This window comes from Nerophis lumbriciformis, linkage group LG28 (assembly GCF_033978685.3).
Source record: "Nerophis lumbriciformis linkage group LG28, RoL_Nlum_v2.1, whole genome shotgun sequence".
NCBI classification, from domain to species: Eukaryota; Metazoa; Chordata; class Actinopteri; order Syngnathiformes; family Syngnathidae; genus Nerophis; species Nerophis lumbriciformis.
The window spans coordinates 209,715-230,660 of record NC_084575.2 but is presented as its reverse complement, the minus strand read 5'-3'; the positions used below and the strand labels follow the sequence as shown (position 1 = coordinate 230,660).

Below are 20,946 nucleotides of genomic sequence, written 5' to 3'. Positions count from 1 at the left end.
ATTATAATTACTACCCATTTCTCTTCTGTCACTTACTCTGACACCATCAACAAGTATACTAGGTGGGAGATTGACTGAATTACAGCAGGCTGACAAAGATTTGATGATTTTCCAAAACTTCTTTGGGTGTTTGAGGTTTTCAGTTGTTGTGGAGAAATAAAATTCTGATTTGACTTTCCAAAGGAGAGAGGTAAATTGATTTCTGAATTGTCTAAAATTCAACCACTCTGCTTCTAACCCTGACTTGCGTGCCCTGGCCCAAGCAGCATTACGCTCATGCAATACATCTGACAGGTCCGATGTAAACCACTGATTGTCACGTCCTTTAACCCTACATTTTCTAAAAGGGGCATGTTTGTTCACTATACTCAAGCAGTTTTCGTGAAAATCTTTCCAAGCCAGTTCAACATTATCAAAAAGAGCAATTCTATCCCAATTAAAAAGATGCAAGTCATGTAAAAAAGCTTGCGTCTCAAATAATTTCATATTATGTTTTTCAAGAAGACGAGGCTTGCTTTTAGGAATCCTTGTGTCTCGCACTACTGCAATCACACAATGATCACTCACATCATTAGGGAAAACACCAGATGCAACACATTTAAAGGGCATATTTGTTGGAATTAAGTCAATGAGTGTAGCTTTTTGAGGGCATTTAGGATTAGGTCTTGTAGCTGAGTTAATTAATTGTGTTAAATTTAGAGATTCTCACTGTGTTTTCAAGGAGTCAGACACAGATGTGAGCCAGTCCCAGTTTAAATCACTATTTCATTGTATTTCAGTTGAGACAGAAGCATTACAAGAGTAGATAGTGAATTACTAGGGGCAGATGGAGGCCTATAACACCCCACTACCATAATGTGGTGATTTCTAGCTAATTCGATTTCAAGTGCTAACAGTTCAAGTTCTTTACTTACTGTTTCAGAGAGCACTAATTTAACATCAAACCTCTGCTTAATATTTATGGCCACTCCACCACCTTTTCTTTGTCGGTCAGTACGATAGACATTATAGCCATGAATGTAAATATCTTTATCAAGCACAGATTGTTTAAGCCAAGTTTCAGATAAGACTACAATATCAGCATTTGTTGAGTTTATCCAGATCTTTATCATATCCAGTTTAGGGAGTAAACTCCGAACATTGATGTGAATAATCCCAAAACCAGATCTAGTTTTAAAATCTGCAGGTATAAAACATTGTGTAGGTGTATCAGGGCCTGGATTAGTCTCAACATTTCCTGAGAGCAATAACAATAATATAACTAAACATTTGCGCTTAAAGTTACCATCTTTTGAGTCGGTCTTTAATCTGTGAAAGTAAGTGCTCACAATAGGGGAGGATGCAGTAATGTTGACGTGATCTCTCAAAACAAGGAAACAATATGAATGAATGGACTCTACCATAGTATGCAGCCATTTTGTTTTGTCCAAAGTCACAGAAATCTTCAACTGAGATAAGGCCGGGGTTATTTTGTAACTGCCACTATGATGAAATGTCAAATTATCAAAGTTGTCATCCTGAAGTAGCATAGCCCGTGAGTGGGGTGACCAGACCCATTTGGGGCACCAGTTAAACCACACAAAAGTATAAAACACAATATAATAATTTGTGACATAGTGAGAAGAGAAGTTCCACTTGTTTTACCACTTTTGAAGATGTTAGCAGACTGGGCTAAAGACTAGCAACCAAGGCCAACGGGTGGAAGACCGTAGACGAAGCCAATGGCTGGAGGCAAACAGCAGGTCGATGGAAGGCTAGTAGGCAGGTCGACGGTGGAAGGCTAGCAGGCAGGTCGACGGTGGAAGGCTAGCAGGCAGGCCGATGGTGGAAGGCTGATAGACAGGCCGATGGTGGAAGGCTAGCAGGCAGGTCGATGATGGAAGGCTAGCAGGCAGGTCGATGGTGGAAGGCTAGGAGGCAGGTCGATGGTGGAAGGCTGGTAGGCAGGTTTATGGTGGAAGGCTAGCAGGCAGGTCAATGGTGGAAGGCTAGCAGGCAGGTCGATGGTGGAAGGCTAGTGGCCCGGTTGGTAGAGTGGCCGTGCCTGAGGGTTCCTGGTTCAATCCCCACCTTCTACCAACCTAGTCACGTCTGTTGTGTCCTTGAGCAGGACACTTCACCCTTGCTCCTGATGAGTCGTGGTAAGCGCCTTGCATGGCAGATCCCGCCATCAGTGTGTGAATGAGTGAATGAGACGGGATGAGTTGGCTAAGTACAAAAATGAGTCGGAATTTTTGAATGAAAGAAACTGCTGTTCTAAATGTGTCCTCTAGATGTCGCAATAGCAATTCTTTGTAGATGATGCTACATATGTAAAACACAACAAAAACACATGATGTTAGCGCACCAGTCGGGGAAAATGAGCAAACTACATCAATGTCATCCTGTAATTTGATTTTGATATTATCTATTTATCTTGATAGATTGAAAATGAACACCAATGAGTTGACTGATGAATATTATCACATAATTGATTCTGAAAGTGTAAAAAAGGACAACTAAAGATAGGATACTATTGTATGTAAAAAAAAACATTATGTTTTGTACATTTTCAGAATGTGTTTGTTTTATTTTTAAACAAAGAAAACAATCTGCAGTTGTCTTAATTTTTACGTTATCTTGCCGTAATTTTACCAGTCCGGCCAACTTGGAGTAGATCTTTCTCCATGTGACCCCCCATCTAAAAATAGTTTAAACAGGCCTGGCCGAGTTCTTTCTGCAAAAAGCAGACACGAGAAAAAAAATCTAATTATGAAACGAAATAGATCCCTAAATATTTGTTGAGTAATATCAAGGATTATCCGTCGGTGGCATTCCTAGACATGTGGAACTATCTTGAGACCCAGACGTCATTCTGCACCACAAATTATGGTTAAGTTTAGAGATAAAGTTTAGGTGTCATAGACCGTATACAGAATAAAATATTTATACAATTTTTATCCCACTGCGCCACGCCAAGGGACGGCGTGGCGCAGTGAGAGAGTGGCCATGCGCAACCCGAGGGTCCCTGGTTCAATCCCCACCTAGTACCAACTTCGTCATGTCCGTTGTGTCCTGAGCAAGACACTTCACCCTTGCTCCTGATGGGTGCTGGTTAGCGCCTTGCATGGCAGCTCCCTCCATCAGTGTGTGAATGTGTGTGTGAATGGGTAAATGTGGAAGTAATGTCAATGCGCTTTGAGTACCTTGAAGGTAGAAAAGCGCTATACAAGTACAACCCATTTATCATTTATCATTTATCATTTATTTATCAGTGAGTGTAAAGTTAAGAATGCCTCAATCAATGCTGCCTTGTACTTATAAAAAAAAACTGTCTCCTCATCAAATTTCCAAGTCTGTTTTTGTACTCACTTTTGAATTAATTTTAGTGGCTGGGACAAAAGGAAGTGTTTCCCGTGTTTTTATTGGTTGTTTTGATACACACTTTTAACACAACACACGAAATAACACATATATTGTCATTGTGTTAACAGTGTCAGTCCCAAACTATTTCTATTCTCTCTTTATCTTATTTACTTATTTACCCAACAGACGTTCAACAGCCCCTTCACATTAAAGAGGAAGAAGATGATCCACAGCCCACCTACATTAAAGAGGAAGAGGAGGATTCACAGCCCACCCATATGAAAGAGGAAGAGGAGGATCCACACATGAAGGAGGAAGAGGAGGGAGAGTGTGTTGTAGGGCAGGAGGAGGATGATGTCAGCAAGTTTCCACTGACTGTTGTCTCTGTGAAGACTGAAGAGCATGAAGACAAAGCACTTGAGTCCTCACAGCTTCATGACAGTCCAAGTAAGCACATATTTTATTCTCAGGGCATTCAATCCATCACAACTGGACTGTTCACTTTGTCTTAGAAGACTCATCCAAGTAGGCTTCATCACTTCATGCTCATACACTTCAAGTCTTAAATCTAATCATTGGAATTGAGAGGGTAACTGCACTTTTGGGGGGAATTTTTCTATCATTCACAGTCATTATAAAAGACATGATGGTGGGTATATGAAAACAAAAAAAATCACATTACAACAAGGGCCAAGCGATATGGCCTTTTATTAATATGTGGATATGCTTAGGTCATGTCACGATACACCATATATATGTGGATATATTCAGGCCATGTCACGATGCACCATATATATGTGGATATGTTTAGGCCATGTCACCATACACCATATATATGTGGATATATTCAGGCCATGTCACCATACACCATATATATGTGGATATGTTTAGGCCATGTCACCATACACCATATATATGTGGATATGTTTAGTCCATGTCACCATACATCATATATATGTGGATATGTTCAGGCCATGTCACGATACACCATATATATGTGGATATGTTTAGGCCATGTCACGATACACCATATATATGTGGATATGTTTAGTCCATGTCACCATACACCATATATATGTGGATATGTTTAGTCCATGTCACGATACACCATATATATGTGGATATGTTTAGGCCATGTCACGATACACCATATATATGTGGATATGTTTAGGCCACGTCACCATACACCATATATATGTGGATATGTTTAGGCCACTTTACGATACACCATATATTTGGATATGTTTAGGCCACGTCACGATACACCATATATATGTGGATATGTTTAGGCCATGTCGCGATACACCATATATATGTGGATATGTTTAGTCCATGTCACGATACACCATATATATGTGGATATGTTTAGGCCATGTCACCATACACCATATATATGTGGATATGTTTAGTCCATGTCACGATACACCATATATATGTGGATATGTTTAGGCCATGTCACGATACACCATATATATGTGGATATGTTTAGGCCATGTCACGATACACCATATACATGTGGATATGTTTAGGCCATGTCACGATACACCATATATATGTGGATATGTTTAGTCCATGTCACCATACACCATATATATGTGGATATGTTTAGTCCATGTCACGATACACCATATATATGTGGATATGTTTAGGCCATGTCACGATACACCATATATATGTGGATATGTTTAGTCCACGTCACGATACACCATATATATGTGGATATGTTTAGGCCACTTTACGATACACCATATATTTGGATATGTTTAGGCCACGTCACGATACACCATATATATGTGGATATGTTTAGGCCATGTCGCGATACACCATATATATGTGGATATGTTTAGTCCATGTCACGATACACCATATATATGTGGATATGTTTAGGCCATGTCACCATACACCATATATATGTGGATATGTTTAGTCCATGTCACGATACACCATATATATGTGGATATGTTTAGGCCATGTCACGATACACCATATATATGTGGATATGTTTAGGCCATGTCACGATACACCATATATATGTGGATATGTTTAGGCCATGTCACGATACACCATATACATGTGGATATGTTTAGGCCATGTCACGATACACCATATATATGTGGATATGTTTAGTCCATGTCACCACACACCATATATATGTGGATATGTTTAGTTCATGTCACGATACACCATATATATGTGGATATGTTTAGGCCATGTCACGATACACCATATATATGTGGATATGTTTAGTCTACGTCACGATACACCATATATATGTGGATATGTTTAGGCCACTTTACGATACACCATATATTTGGATATGTTTAGGCCACGTCACGATACACCATATATATGTGGATATGTTTAGGCCATGTCGCGATACACCATATATATGTGGATATGTTTAGTCCATGTCACGATACACCATATATATGTGGATATGTTTAGGCCATGTCACCATACACCATATATATGTGGATATGTTTAGTCCATGTCACGATACACCATATATATGTGGATATGTTTAGTCCATGTCACGATACACCATATATATGTGGATATGTTTAGGCCATGTCACCATACACCATATATATGTGGATATGTTTAGGCCATGTCACGATACACCATATATATGTGGATATGTTTAGGCCATGTCACGATACACCATATACATGTGGATATGTTTAGGCCATGTCACGATACACCATATATATGTGGATATGTTTAGTCCATGTCACCACACACCATATATATGTGGATATGTTTAGTTCATGTCACGATACACCATATATATGTGGATATGTTTAGGCCATGTCGCGATACACCATATATATGTGGATATGTTTAGGCCATGTCGCGATACACCATATATATGTGGATATGTTTAGTCCATGTCACGATACACCATATATATGCGGATATGTTTAGGCCATGTCACGATACACCATATACATGTGGATATGTTTAGTCCATGTCACGATACACCATATATATGTGGATATGTTTAGTCCATGTCACGATACACCATATATATGTGGATATGTTTGGGCCATGTCACGATACACCATATATATGTGGATATGTTTAGGCCATGACACGATACACCATATATATGTGGATATGTTTAGGCCATGTCACCATACATCATATACTGTATATGTGGATATGTTTAGGCCATGTCACGATACACCATATACATGTGGATATGTTTAGGCCATGTCACGATACACCATATATATGTGGATATGTTTAGTCCATGTCACCATACACCATATATATGTGGATATGTTTAGTCCATGTCACGATACACCATATATATGTGGATATGTTTAGGCCATGTCACGATACACCATATATATGTGGATATGTTTAGTCCACGTCACGATACACCATATATATGTGGATATGTTTAGGCCACTTTACGATACACCATATATTTGGATATGTTTAGGCCACGTCACGATACACCATATATATGTGGATATGTTTAGGCCATGTCGCGATACACCATATATATGTGGATATGTTTAGTCCATGTCACGATACACCATATATATGTGGATATGTTTAGGCCATGTCACCATACACCATATATATGTGGATATGTTTAGTCCATGTCACGATACACCATATATATGTGGATATGTTTAGGCCATGTCACGATACACCATATATATGTGGATATGTTTAGGCCATGTCACGATACACCATATATATGTGGATATGTTTAGGCCATGTCACGATACACCATATACATGTGGATATGTTTAGGCCATGTCACGATACACCATATATATGTGGATATGTTTAGTCCATGTCACCACACACCATATATATGTGGATATGTTTAGTTCATGTCACGATACACCATATATATGTGGATATGTTTAGGCCATGTCACGATACACCATATATATGTGGATATGTTTAGTCTACGTCACGATACACCATATATATGTGGATATGTTTAGGCCACTTTACGATACACCATATATTTGGATATGTTTAGGCCACGTCACGATACACCATATATATGTGGATATGTTTAGTCTACGTCACGATACACCATATATATGTGGATATGTTTAGGCCACTTTACGATACACCATATATTTGGATATGTTTAGGCCATGTCACGATACACCATATATATGTGGATATGTTTAGTCCATGTCACGATACACCATATACATGTGGATATGTTTAGGCCATGTCACGATACACCATATACATGTGGATATGTTTAGGCCATGTCACGATACACCATATATATGTGGATATGTTTAGGCCACTTTACGATACACCATATATTTGGATATGTTTAGGCCACGTCACGATACACCATATACATGTGGATATGTTTAGGCCATGTCACGATACACCATATACATGTGGATATGTTTAGGCCATGTCACGATACACCATATATATGTGGATATGTTTAGTCCATGTCACCACACACCATATATATGTGGATATGTTTAGTTCATGTCACGATACACCATATATATGTGGATATGTTTAGGCCATGTCACCATACATCATATATATGTGGATATGTTCAGGCCATGTCACGATACACCATATATATGTGGATATGTTTAGGCCATGTCACGATACACCATATATATGTGGATATGTTTAGTCCATGTCACCATACACCATATATATGTGGATATGTTTAGTCCATGTCACGATACACCATATATATGTGGATATGTTTAGGCCATGTCACGATACACCATATATATGGATATGTTTAGGCCACGTCACGATACACCATATATATGTGGATATGTTTAGGCCATGTCGCGATACACCATATATATGTGGATATGTTTAGTCCATGTCACGATACACCATATATATGTGGATATGTTTAGGCCATGTCACCATACACCATATATATGTGGATATGTTTAGTCCATGTCACGATACACCATATATATGTGGATATGTTTAGGCCATGTCACGATACACCATATATATGTGGATATGTTTAGGCCATGTCACGATACACCATATACATGTGGATATGTTTAGGCCATGTCACGATACACCATATATATGTGGATATGTTTAGTCCATGTCACCATACACCATATATATGTGGATATGTTTAGTCCATGTCACGATACACCATATATATGTGGATATGTTTAGGCCATGTCACGATACACCATATATATGTGGATATGTTTAGTCCACGTCACGATACACCATATATATGTGGATATGTTTAGGCCACTTTACGATACACCATATATTTGGATATGTTTAGGCCACGTCACGATACACCATATATATGTGGATATGTTTAGGCCATGTCGCGATACACCATATATATGTGGATATGTTTAGTCCATGTCACGATACACCATATATATGTGGATATGTTTAGGCCATGTCACCATACACCATATATATGTGGATATGTTTAGTCCATGTCACGATACACCATATATATGTGGATATGTTTAGGCCATGTCACGATACACCATATATATGTGGATATGTTTAGGCCATGTCGCGATACACCATATATATGTGGATATGTTTAGTCCATGTCACGATACACCATATATATGTGGATATGTTTAGGCCATGTCACGATACACCATATATATGTGGATATGTTTAGTCCATGTCACGATACACCATATACATGTGGATATGTTTAGGCCATGTCACGATACACCATATATATGTGGATATGTTTAGTCCATGTCACCACACACCATATATATGTGGATATGTTTAGTTCATGTCACGATACACCATATATATGTGGATATGTTTAGGCCATGTCACGATACACCATATATATGTGGATATGTTTAGTCTACGTCACGATACACCATATATATGTGGATATGTTTAGGCCACTTTACGATACACCATATATTTGGATATGTTTAGGCCACGTCACGATACACCATATATATGTGGATATGTTTAGGCCATGTCGCGATACACCATATATATGTGGATATGTTTAGTCCATGTCACGATACACCATATATATGTGGATATGTTTAGGCCATGTCACCATACACCATATATATGTGGATATGTTTAGTCCATGTCACGATACACCATATATATGTGGATATGTTTAGGCCATGTCACGATACACCATATATATGTGGATATGTTTAGGCCATGTCACGATACACCATATACATGTGGATATGTTTAGGCCATGTCACGATACACCATATATATGTGGATATGTTTAGTCCATGTCACCACACACCATATATATGTGGATATGTTTAGTTCATGTCACGATACACCATATATATGTGGATATGTTTAGGCCATGTCGCGATACACCATATATATGTGGATATGTTTAGGCCATGTCGCGATACACCATATATATGTGGATATGTTTAGTCCATGTCACGATACACCATATATATGCGGATATGTTTAGGCCATGTCACGATACACCATATACATGTGGATATGTTTAGTCCATGTCACGATACACCATATATATGTGGATATGTTTAGTCCATGTCACGATACACCATATATATGTGGATATGTTTGGGCCATGTCACGATACACCATATATATGTGGATATGTTTAGGCCATGACACGATACACCATATATATGTGGATATGTTTAGGCCATGTCACCATACATCATATACTGTATATGTGGATATGTTTAGGCCATGTCACGATACACCATATACATGTGGATATGTTTAGGCCACGTCACGATACACCATATATATGTGGATATGTTTAGGCCATGTCACGATACACCATATATATGTGGATATGTTTAGTCCATGTCACCACACACCATATATATGTGGATATGTTTAGTTCATGTCACGATACACCATATATATGTGGATATGTTTAGGCCATGTCACGATACACCATATATATGTGGATATGTTTAGTCTACGTCACGATACACCATATATATGTGGATATGTTTAGGCCACTTTACGATACACCATATATTTGGATATGTTTAGGCCACGTCACGATACACCATATATATGTGGATATGTTTAGGCCATGTCGCGATACACCATATATATGTGGATATGTTTAGTCCATGTCACGATACACCATATATATGTGGATATGTTTAGGCCATGTCACCATACACCATATATATGTGGATATGTTTAGTCCATGTCACGATACACCATATATATGTGGATATGTTTAGGCCATGTCACGATACACCATATATATGTGGATATGTTTAGGCCATGTCACGATACACCATATACATGTGGATATGTTTAGGCCATGTCACGATACACCATATATATGTGGATATGTTTAGTCCATGTCACCACACACCATATATATGTGGATATGTTTAGTTCATGTCACGATACACCATATATATGTGGATATGTTTAGGCCATGTCGCGATACACCATATATATGTGGATATGTTTAGGCCATGTCGCGATACACCATATATATGTGGATATGTTTAGTCCATGTCACGATACACCATATATATGCGGATATGTTTAGGCCATGTCACGATACACCATATACATGTGGATATGTTTAGTCCATGTCACGATACACCATATATATGTGGATATGTTTAGTCCATGTCACGATACACCATATATATGTGGATATGTTTGGGCCATGTCACGATACACCATATATATGTGGATATGTTTAGGCCATGACACGATACACCATATATATGTGGATATGTTTAGGCCATGTCACCATACATCATATACTGTATATGTGGATATGTTTAGGCCACGTCACGATACACCATATATATGTGGATATGTTTAGGCCATGTCGCGATACACCATATATATGTGGATATGTTTAGTCCATGTCACGATACACCATATATATGTGGATATGTTTAGGCCATGTCACCATACACCATATATATGTGGATATGTTTAGTCCATGTCACGATACACCATATATATGTGGATATGTTTAGGCCATGTCACGATACACCATATATATGTGGATATGTTTAGGCCATGTCACGATACACCATATATATGTGGATATGTTTAGGCCATGTCACGATACACCATATACATGTGGATATGTTTAGGCCATGTCACGATACACCATATATATGTGGATATGTTTAGTCCATGTCACCACACACCATATATATGTGGATATGTTTAGTTCATGTCACGATACACCATATATATGTGGATATGTTTAGGCCATGTCACGATACACCATATATATGTGGATATGTTTAGTCTACGTCACGATACACCATATATATGTGGATATGTTTAGGCCACTTTACGATACACCATATATTTGGATATGTTTAGGCCACGTCACGATACACCATATATATGTGGATATGTTTAGTCCATGTCACGATACACCATATATATGTGGATATGTTTAGTCCATGTCACGATACACCATATACATGTGGATATGTTTAGGCCATGTCACGATACACCATATACATGTGGATATGTTTAGGCCATGTCACGATACACCATATATATGTGGATATGTTTAGGCCACTTTACGATACACCATATATTTGGATATGTTTAGGCCACGTCACGATACACCATATACATGTGGATATGTTTAGGCCATGTCACGATACACCATATATATGTGGATATGTTTAGTCCATGTCACCACACACCATATATATGTGGATATGTTTAGTTCATGTCACGATACACCATATATATGTGGATATGTTTAGGCCATGTCACCATACATCATATATATGTGGATATGTTCAGGCCATGTCACGATACACCATATATATGTGGATATGTTTAGGCCATGTCACGATACACCATATATATGTGGATATGTTTAGTCCATGTCACCATACACCATATATATGTGGATATGTTTAGTCCATGTCACGATACACCATATATATGTGGATATGTTTAGGCCACGTCACCATACACCATATATATGTGGATATGTTTAGGCCACTTTACGATACACCATATATTTGGATATGTTTAGGCCACGTCACGATACACCATATATATGTGGATATGTTTAGTCCATGTCACGATACACCATATATATGTGGATATGTTTAGGCCATGTCACGATACACCATATATATGTGGATATGTTTAGGCCATGTCACGATACACCATATACATGTGGATATGTTTAGGCCATGTCACGATACACCATATATATGTGGATATGTTTAGTCCATGTCACCATACACCATATATATGTGGATATGTTTAGTCCATGTCACGATACACCATATATATGTGGATATGTTTAGGCCATGTCACGATACACCATATATATGTGGATATGTTTAGTCCACGTCACGATACACCATATATATGTGGATATGTTTAGGCCACTTTACGATACACCATATATTTGGATATGTTTAGGCCACGTCACGATACACCATATATATGTGGATATGTTTAGGCCATGTCGCGATACACCATATATATGTGGATATGTTTAGTCCATGTCACGATACACCATATATATGTGGATATGTTTAGGCCATGTCACCATACACCATATATATGTGGATATGTTTAGTCCATGTCACGATACACCATATATATGTGGATATGTTTAGGCCATGTCACGATACACCATATATATGTGGATATGTTTAGGCCATGTCACGATACACCATATACATGTGGATATGTTTAGGCCATGTCACGATACACCATATATATGTGGATATGTTTAGTCCATGTCACCACACACCATATATATGTGGATATGTTTAGTTCATGTCACGATACACCATATATATGTGGATATGTTTAGGCCATGTCACGATACACCATATATATGTGGATATGTTTAGTCTACGTCACGATACACCATATATATGTGGATATGTTTAGGCCACTTTACGATACACCATATATTTGGATATGTTTAGGCCACGTCACGATACACCATATATATGTGGATATGTTTAGGCCATGTCGCGATACACCATATATATGTGGATATGTTTAGGCCATGTCACGATACACCATATATATGTGGATATGTTTAGGCCATGTCACGATACACCATATACATGTGGATATGTTTAGGCCATGTCACGATACACCATATATATGTGGATATGTTTAGTCCATGTCACCACACACCATATATATGTGGATATGTTTAGTTCATGTCACGATACACCATATATATGTGGATATGTTTAGGCCATGTCGCGATACACCATATATATGTGGATATGTTTAGGCCATGTCGCGATACACCATATATATGTGGATATGTTTAGTCCATGTCACGATACACCATATATATGCGGATATGTTTAGGCCATGTCACGATACACCATATACATGTGGATATGTTTAGTCCATGTCACGATACACCATATATATGTGGATATGTTTAGGCCATGACACGATACACCATATATATGTGGATATGTTTAGGCCATGTCACCATACACCATATATATGTGGATATGTTTAGGCCATGTCACCATACACCATATATATGTGGATATGTTTAGGCCATGTCACGATACACCATATACATGTGGATATGTTTAGGCCATGTCACGATACACCATATATATGTGGATATGTTTAGTCCATGTCACCATACACCATATATATGTGGATATGTTTAGTCCATGTCACGATACACCATATATATGTGGATATGTTTAGGCCATGTCACGATACACCATATATATGTGGATATGTTTAGTCCACGTCACGATACACCATATATATGTGGATATGTTTAGGCCACTTTACGATACACCATATATTTGGATATGTTTAGGCCACGTCATGATACACCAAATATATGTGGATATGTTTAGGCCATGTCGCGATACACCATATATATGTGGATATGTTTAGTCCATGTCACGATACACCATATATATGTGGATATGTTTAGGCCATGTCACCATACACCATATATATGTGGATATGTTTAGTCCATGTCACGATACACCATATATATGTGGATATGTTTAGGCCATGTCACGATACACCATATATATGTGGATATGTTTAGGCCATGTCACGATACACCATATATATGTGGATATGTTTAGGCCATGTCACGATACACCATATACATGTGGATATGTTTAGGCCATGTCACGATACACCATATATATGTGGATATGTTTAGTCCATGTCACCACACACCATATATATGTGGATATGTTTAGTTCATGTCACGATACACCATATATATGTGGATATGTTTAGGCCATGTCACGATACACCATATATATGTGGATATGTTTAGTCCATGTCACGATACACCATATATATGTGGATATGTTTAGTCTACGTCACGATACACCATATATATGTGGATATGTTTAGGCCACTTTACGATACACCATATATTTGGATATGTTTAGGCCACGTCACGATACACCATATATATGTGGATATGTTTAGTCCATGTCACGATACACCATATATATGTGGATATGTTTAGTCCATGTCACGATACACCATATACATGTGGATATGTTTAGGCCATGTCACGATACACCATATACATGTGGATATGTTTAGGCCATGTCACGATACACCATATATATGTGGATATGTTTAGGCCACTTTACGATACACCATATATTTGGATATGTTTAGGCCACGTCACGATACACCATATACATGTGGATATGTTTAGGCCATGTCACGATACACCATATACATGTGGATATGTTTAGGCCATGTCACGATACACCATATATATGTGGATATGTTTAGTCCATGTCACCACACACCATATATATGTGGATATGTTTAGTTCATGTCACGATACACCATATATATGTGGATATGTTTAGGCCATGTCACGATACACCATATATATGTGGATATGTTTAGTCTACGTCACGATACACCATATATATGTGGATATGTTTAGGCCACTTTACGATACACCATATATTTGGATATGTTTAGGCCACGTCACGATACACCATATATATGTGGATATGTTTAGGCCATGTCACGATACACCATATATATGTGGATATGTTTAGGCCATGTCACGATACACCATATATATGTGGATATGTTTAGGCCATGTCACGATACACCATATATATGTGGATATTTTGCCTTAGCCTTGAATGAACACTTGATGCATATAATCACAGCAGTATGATGATTCTATGTGACTACATTAAAACATCTTTCTTCACACTGCATTAATATATGCTACTTTTAAACTTTCATGCAGAGAGGGAAACCACAACTAAGTCAATTTAGCAAAAGTGTATTTATTAAACAGTTATTAAGCAGTGGCACAAACATTCATGTCATTTCAAAACAGAAAGTGCAACATTGTCAGAGACATTTTAAAACAAGCTATTAGTGTATTTTTGTGCATGATGTCACTAAGATGACATATCAAAACAACACTAAATTAAAGTGCACTTTTTGTACAGAACGCCACTTCAATAGTTTAAAACAAATAAAGTGCACTTTTGTGCATGATGTCACACAAGATATTTCAATAAGTGTCAAATAAAAATGAGCTGCATAATAGGAAATCAAATAGTGTATGTCCTTCACTATGTGGTAGGTTCCTGCGGACGTTATCTCCTTCTGTTGTTGACTATTTGTTTCATACGGTGTTGATCTGGAGATGGTTGCTTGGATATTTTGTGGGTGTGGCACCGAACGGAGATGTTGACATGCAGAGTTTCAAGCACTCCTCATTCTCTAGCGGGTGACTTTTCAAATGATGCTACATTAGCAGTGCTGCTACTTTTTGTAGCAATGCTTTTGCCGCATACTTGTTCACCATCTACCTGCTTGAAGCATAACCACTGCCAGACGATGGACCCCCTGCTGTTTTTTGGGGGGGAATTAATTATTCCTTCATTTGTTACCAGATTGGCACCTTCTTTCTCTCATATTACCACTAGCACCACAGCTAAGGTTACCATGCCGCTACCTGTCTGCTCCGTGAGAGCGTATGACGTTGCACACGTGACAGTATGTGACGTATGTAAGAAGGTGCGCTTGTTTTATGTCTCTGTGAGAAGGAGAGACAAGAAAGAGTGAGAAGAGCCTGTAGTGTAATGCCTGCAGCTAAAAGCAACTGTGTGAGAACGTATACTCCAATATCACCATATAGTCATTTTCTATATCGCACAGAGACAAACCCACGATATATCCAGTATATTCCATATATCACCCAGCCCTAATTCTAACTCATAAATGTAAATAAAAGTCCACTTGCAATGGAGCCAATGGGAGGTCCTCTATAACCATCCAAAATACACCAACAATACTCCATTTGCATTTTGTGGCTTGAATGTCCACCAAGTGTTAGTTGAGTTGAGTTTATTTGGAACATGCAAGCATACAACATGATACATCACACATGCATGCATACAACATGATACATCACACATGCATGCATACAACATGATACATCACACATGCATGCATACAACATGATACATCACACATGCATGCATACAACATGATACATCACACATGCATGCATACAACATGTTACATCACACATGCATGCATACAACACGATACATCACACATGCTTGCATACAACATGAAACATCACACGTGCATGCATACAACATGATGCATCACACATGCATGCATACAACATGATACATCACACATACATGCATGCATAGGACATGATACATTACACATTCATGCATACAACATGAAACATCACACATGCATGCATACAACATTATGCATCACACATGTATGCATACAACATGATACATCACACATGCATGCATACAACATGATACATCACACATGCATGCATACAACATGAAACATCACACATGCATGCATACAACATGATGCATCACACATGCATGCATACAACATGATACATCACACATGCATGCATACAACATGATACATCACACATGCATGCATACAACATGATGCATCACACATGCATGCATACAACATGATACATCACACATGCATGCATACAACATGATACATCACACATGCATGCATACAACATGATACATCACACATGCATGCATACAACATGAAACATCACACATGCATGCATACAACATGATACATCACACATGCATGCATACAACATGAAACATCACACATGCATGCATACAACATGAAACATCACACGTGCATGCATACAACATGATGCATCACACATGCATGCATACAACATGATACATCACACATACATGCATGCATAGGACATGATACATTACACATTCATGCATACAACATGAAACATCACACATGCATGCATACAACATTATGCATCACACATGCATGCATACAACATGATACATCACACATGCATGCATACAACATGATACATCACACATGCATGCATACAACATGAAACATCACACATGCATGCATACAACATGATGCATCACACATGCATGCATACAACATGATACATCACACATGCATGCATACAACATGATACATCACACATGCATGCATACAACATGATGCATCACACATGCATGCATACAACATGATACATCACACATGCATGCATACAACATGATACATCACACATGCATGCATACAACATGATACATCACACATGCATGCATACAACATGAAACATCACACATGCATGCATACAACATGATGCATCACACATGCATGCATACAACATGATACATCACACATGCATGCATACAACATGATACATCACACATGCATGCATACAACATGATGCATCACACATGCATGCATACAACATGATACATCACACATGCATGCATACAACATGATACATCACACATGCATGCATACAACATGATACATCACACATGCATGCATACAACATGATACATCACACATGCATGCATACATCATGATACACCACACATGCATGTATACAACATGATACATCACACATGCATGCATACAACATGATACATCACAATTTCCAGTTTGTCTTTTCAACATGTTGGAAAAGGAGTAGGAAGAAGCAGAGCTTATTTAATTCTACCACTTTTCTTTTACATAACAGTTGATAAAACTTTTGTTCACTTCCTGTTCTCAATGTATTCACAATATACTCCATAAGTAATCACAATAAAAATAAATAAATAATAATGAGTGAAGTAAGTTATATTTCATATGGTGAGATGAGTAAGATGATGTAGAAAATGAATGATGGATGAAATAAATTGAGAATGTTTATCTTCTTCTTTGTACTTTGTAAACACTTTAAGTGTGAAGAGTTTCTTGAAGTGGATCATATTAGTACATTGTTTGATTGCTTTGCTTAATCCATTCCATCATTTAATTCCACATACTGATTAACTGAAGGTCTTAAGTGTTGTACGTGCATACAAATGTTTTAAATTACATTTTTCTCTAAGATTATATTTCTCCTCTTTTGTTGAGAATTGTTGTACATTCTTGGCTAGCAGGTTATAGTTTGCTTTGTGTATCATTTTAGCTGTTTGCTAATTCACTATGTGGTGGAATTTCAGTATTTGTGATTCTATAAATAAAGTGTTTGTATGTTGTCTATATCCAACATGATGTATTATTATAACCGATCTTTTTTGTAACACAGTTAATGAATGAAGTGTACTTTTGTAGTTATTTCCCATATTTCTACACAATAAGTCAGATATGTAACACTAGTGAGCAGTAGAGAATATGAAGTCATTTTTGGTCTAGAACATGTTTTGCTGTATTCATTGTTGACGTGTTTCTTGCTACTTTATGTTGTATATTTTTTACATGAGATTTCCAGTTCAATTTATCATCAATTATAAAACCTAGAAATTTGGTTTCATTTACCGTATTTTTCGGAGTATAAGTCGCTCCGGAGTATAAGTCGCACTGGCTGAAAATGCATAATAAAGAAGGAAAAAAACATATATAAGTCGCACTGGAGTATAAGTCGCATTTTTTGGGGAAATGTATTTGATGAAAGCCAACACCAAGAATAGACATTTGAAAGGCAATTTAAAATAAATCAAGAATAGTGAACAACAGGCTGAATAAGTGTACGTTATATGAGGCATAAATAACCAACTGGTATGTTAACGTAACATATTATGGTAAGAGTCATTCAGATAACTATAACATATAGAACATGCTATACGTTTACCAAACAATCTGTCACTCCTAATCGCTAAATCCCATGAAATCTTATACGTCTAGTCTCTTACGTGAATGAGATAAATAATATTATTTGATATTTTACGGTAATGTGTTAATAATTTCACACATAAGATGCTCCTGAGTATAAGTCGCACCCCCGGCCAAACTATGAAAAAAACTGCGACTTATAGTCTGAAAAATGCGGTACTCTTTCAATTTCTATTCCGTCTATTTGTGTCTGACTTTCTCTTCTACTGTTACCAAATAGTCTTATTTTACTTTTACTGAGATTCAAAGATAGTCTGTTTTTGTCAAAGCATCTTTTTAATGTGTTCATTTCTTCTGTTATTATTTGTATTATTTTCTGTGTGTTCTCTCCTGAACAGAAAGCAGTTGTGTCGTCCGCAAATAAAACTAACTTTAAGTCCTTTGTAACTTTACAAATGTCATTTATATAAAGATGAAACAATCTTGGTCCCAGTATTGATCCGTGAGGTACACCACAGGATATATTTAGTGTTGTAGAAGTGTGTTGGCCTAGCTTCACGTATTGCTTCCTGTTGGTTAAAAAGCTTCTTACCCAGTTCAAGACCAACCCTCTGATGCCATATCGTTCCAGTTTTGTTATTAAAATATCATGATTAAGTGTGTCAAATGCTTTAGTTAAGTCCATGAATACTGCGGCCGCACATTCTTTACCATCTATTGCATTGCTCATTTCCTCTGTTATTTGGATTAATGCTATCCATGTTGAGATATTAGCTGTGAATTCTGGTGTGTAGTTAGTAAACTTGTGTATGTCTCCATTCTAATAATTTGGTACGACTTTTGTAATTTTCATTTTGTCAGGGAATTTGCTGGTTAGAAATGATACGTTGCTGATATATGTCAGAGGTTCTGAAATGTCTTCTATAACCTTTTTTATGGTTACCATATCTATTCCATGACAGTCGGTTGAGGTCTTGGATTTACAATGTTTTACAATTTTGATTATTTCTTCTTTAGTCACGTTCTTAAGAAACATGGAATTGGGATTTCTGTCTATGAGCTCACTCAAGTCCTCAACTGATCCATCATCTGCATTTGGAAATCTTTGTTCCACATTGTTTCCGATATTTACAAAGTAGTCATTAAAACGTTCAACTATTTGGTTTATATTGTCATTTTTTGTATTTCCATGTAGAAAGTACTGGGGGTAATCTTTCTTAGCAGCATTTTTAATGATGCTATTTAGGATGCCCCATGTTGCTCTCATGTTGTTTCTGTTCTTCTTTAATAATTGTCTGTAGTATTCCTTCTTACATGTTCCTAGTATACCAATTAGCTTGTTTTTATATTTCTTATACTTATTTATAGATGTCTGTGTTATTGATATTCCATGTAATGTATTTTTTTTGTGACAAGCATTTTTCAGTCCTTTTGTCATCCATGGTTGGTTGTTTTTCTTTTGCTTCTTACTAACTTCTTTCCATGGACAACATAAACATTGATATTATACAT

The 20,946-nt window shown here is 37.3% G+C and overlaps 1 protein-coding gene across 5 annotated transcripts in view; it reads left to right on the top strand.

The window, feature by feature from the left end:
* LOC140680196 (uncharacterized) overlaps positions 1 to 20,946 on the top strand; it is a 104,035-nt gene that overhangs the window by 81,647 nt on the left and 1,442 nt on the right. For 4 of the 5 annotated variants that reach the window (XM_072916631.1, XM_072916632.1, XM_072916630.1 and 1 more), the window contains one exon: positions 3,532 to 3,792. The exons of the other annotated variant lie outside the window; for it this stretch is intronic. In XM_072916631.1, the coding sequence (XP_072772732.1) occupies positions 3,532 to 3,792 (261 nt within the window). The remainder of the gene's footprint in view (positions 1 to 3,531; positions 3,793 to 20,946) is intronic. 5 annotated transcript variants of the gene reach the window in all.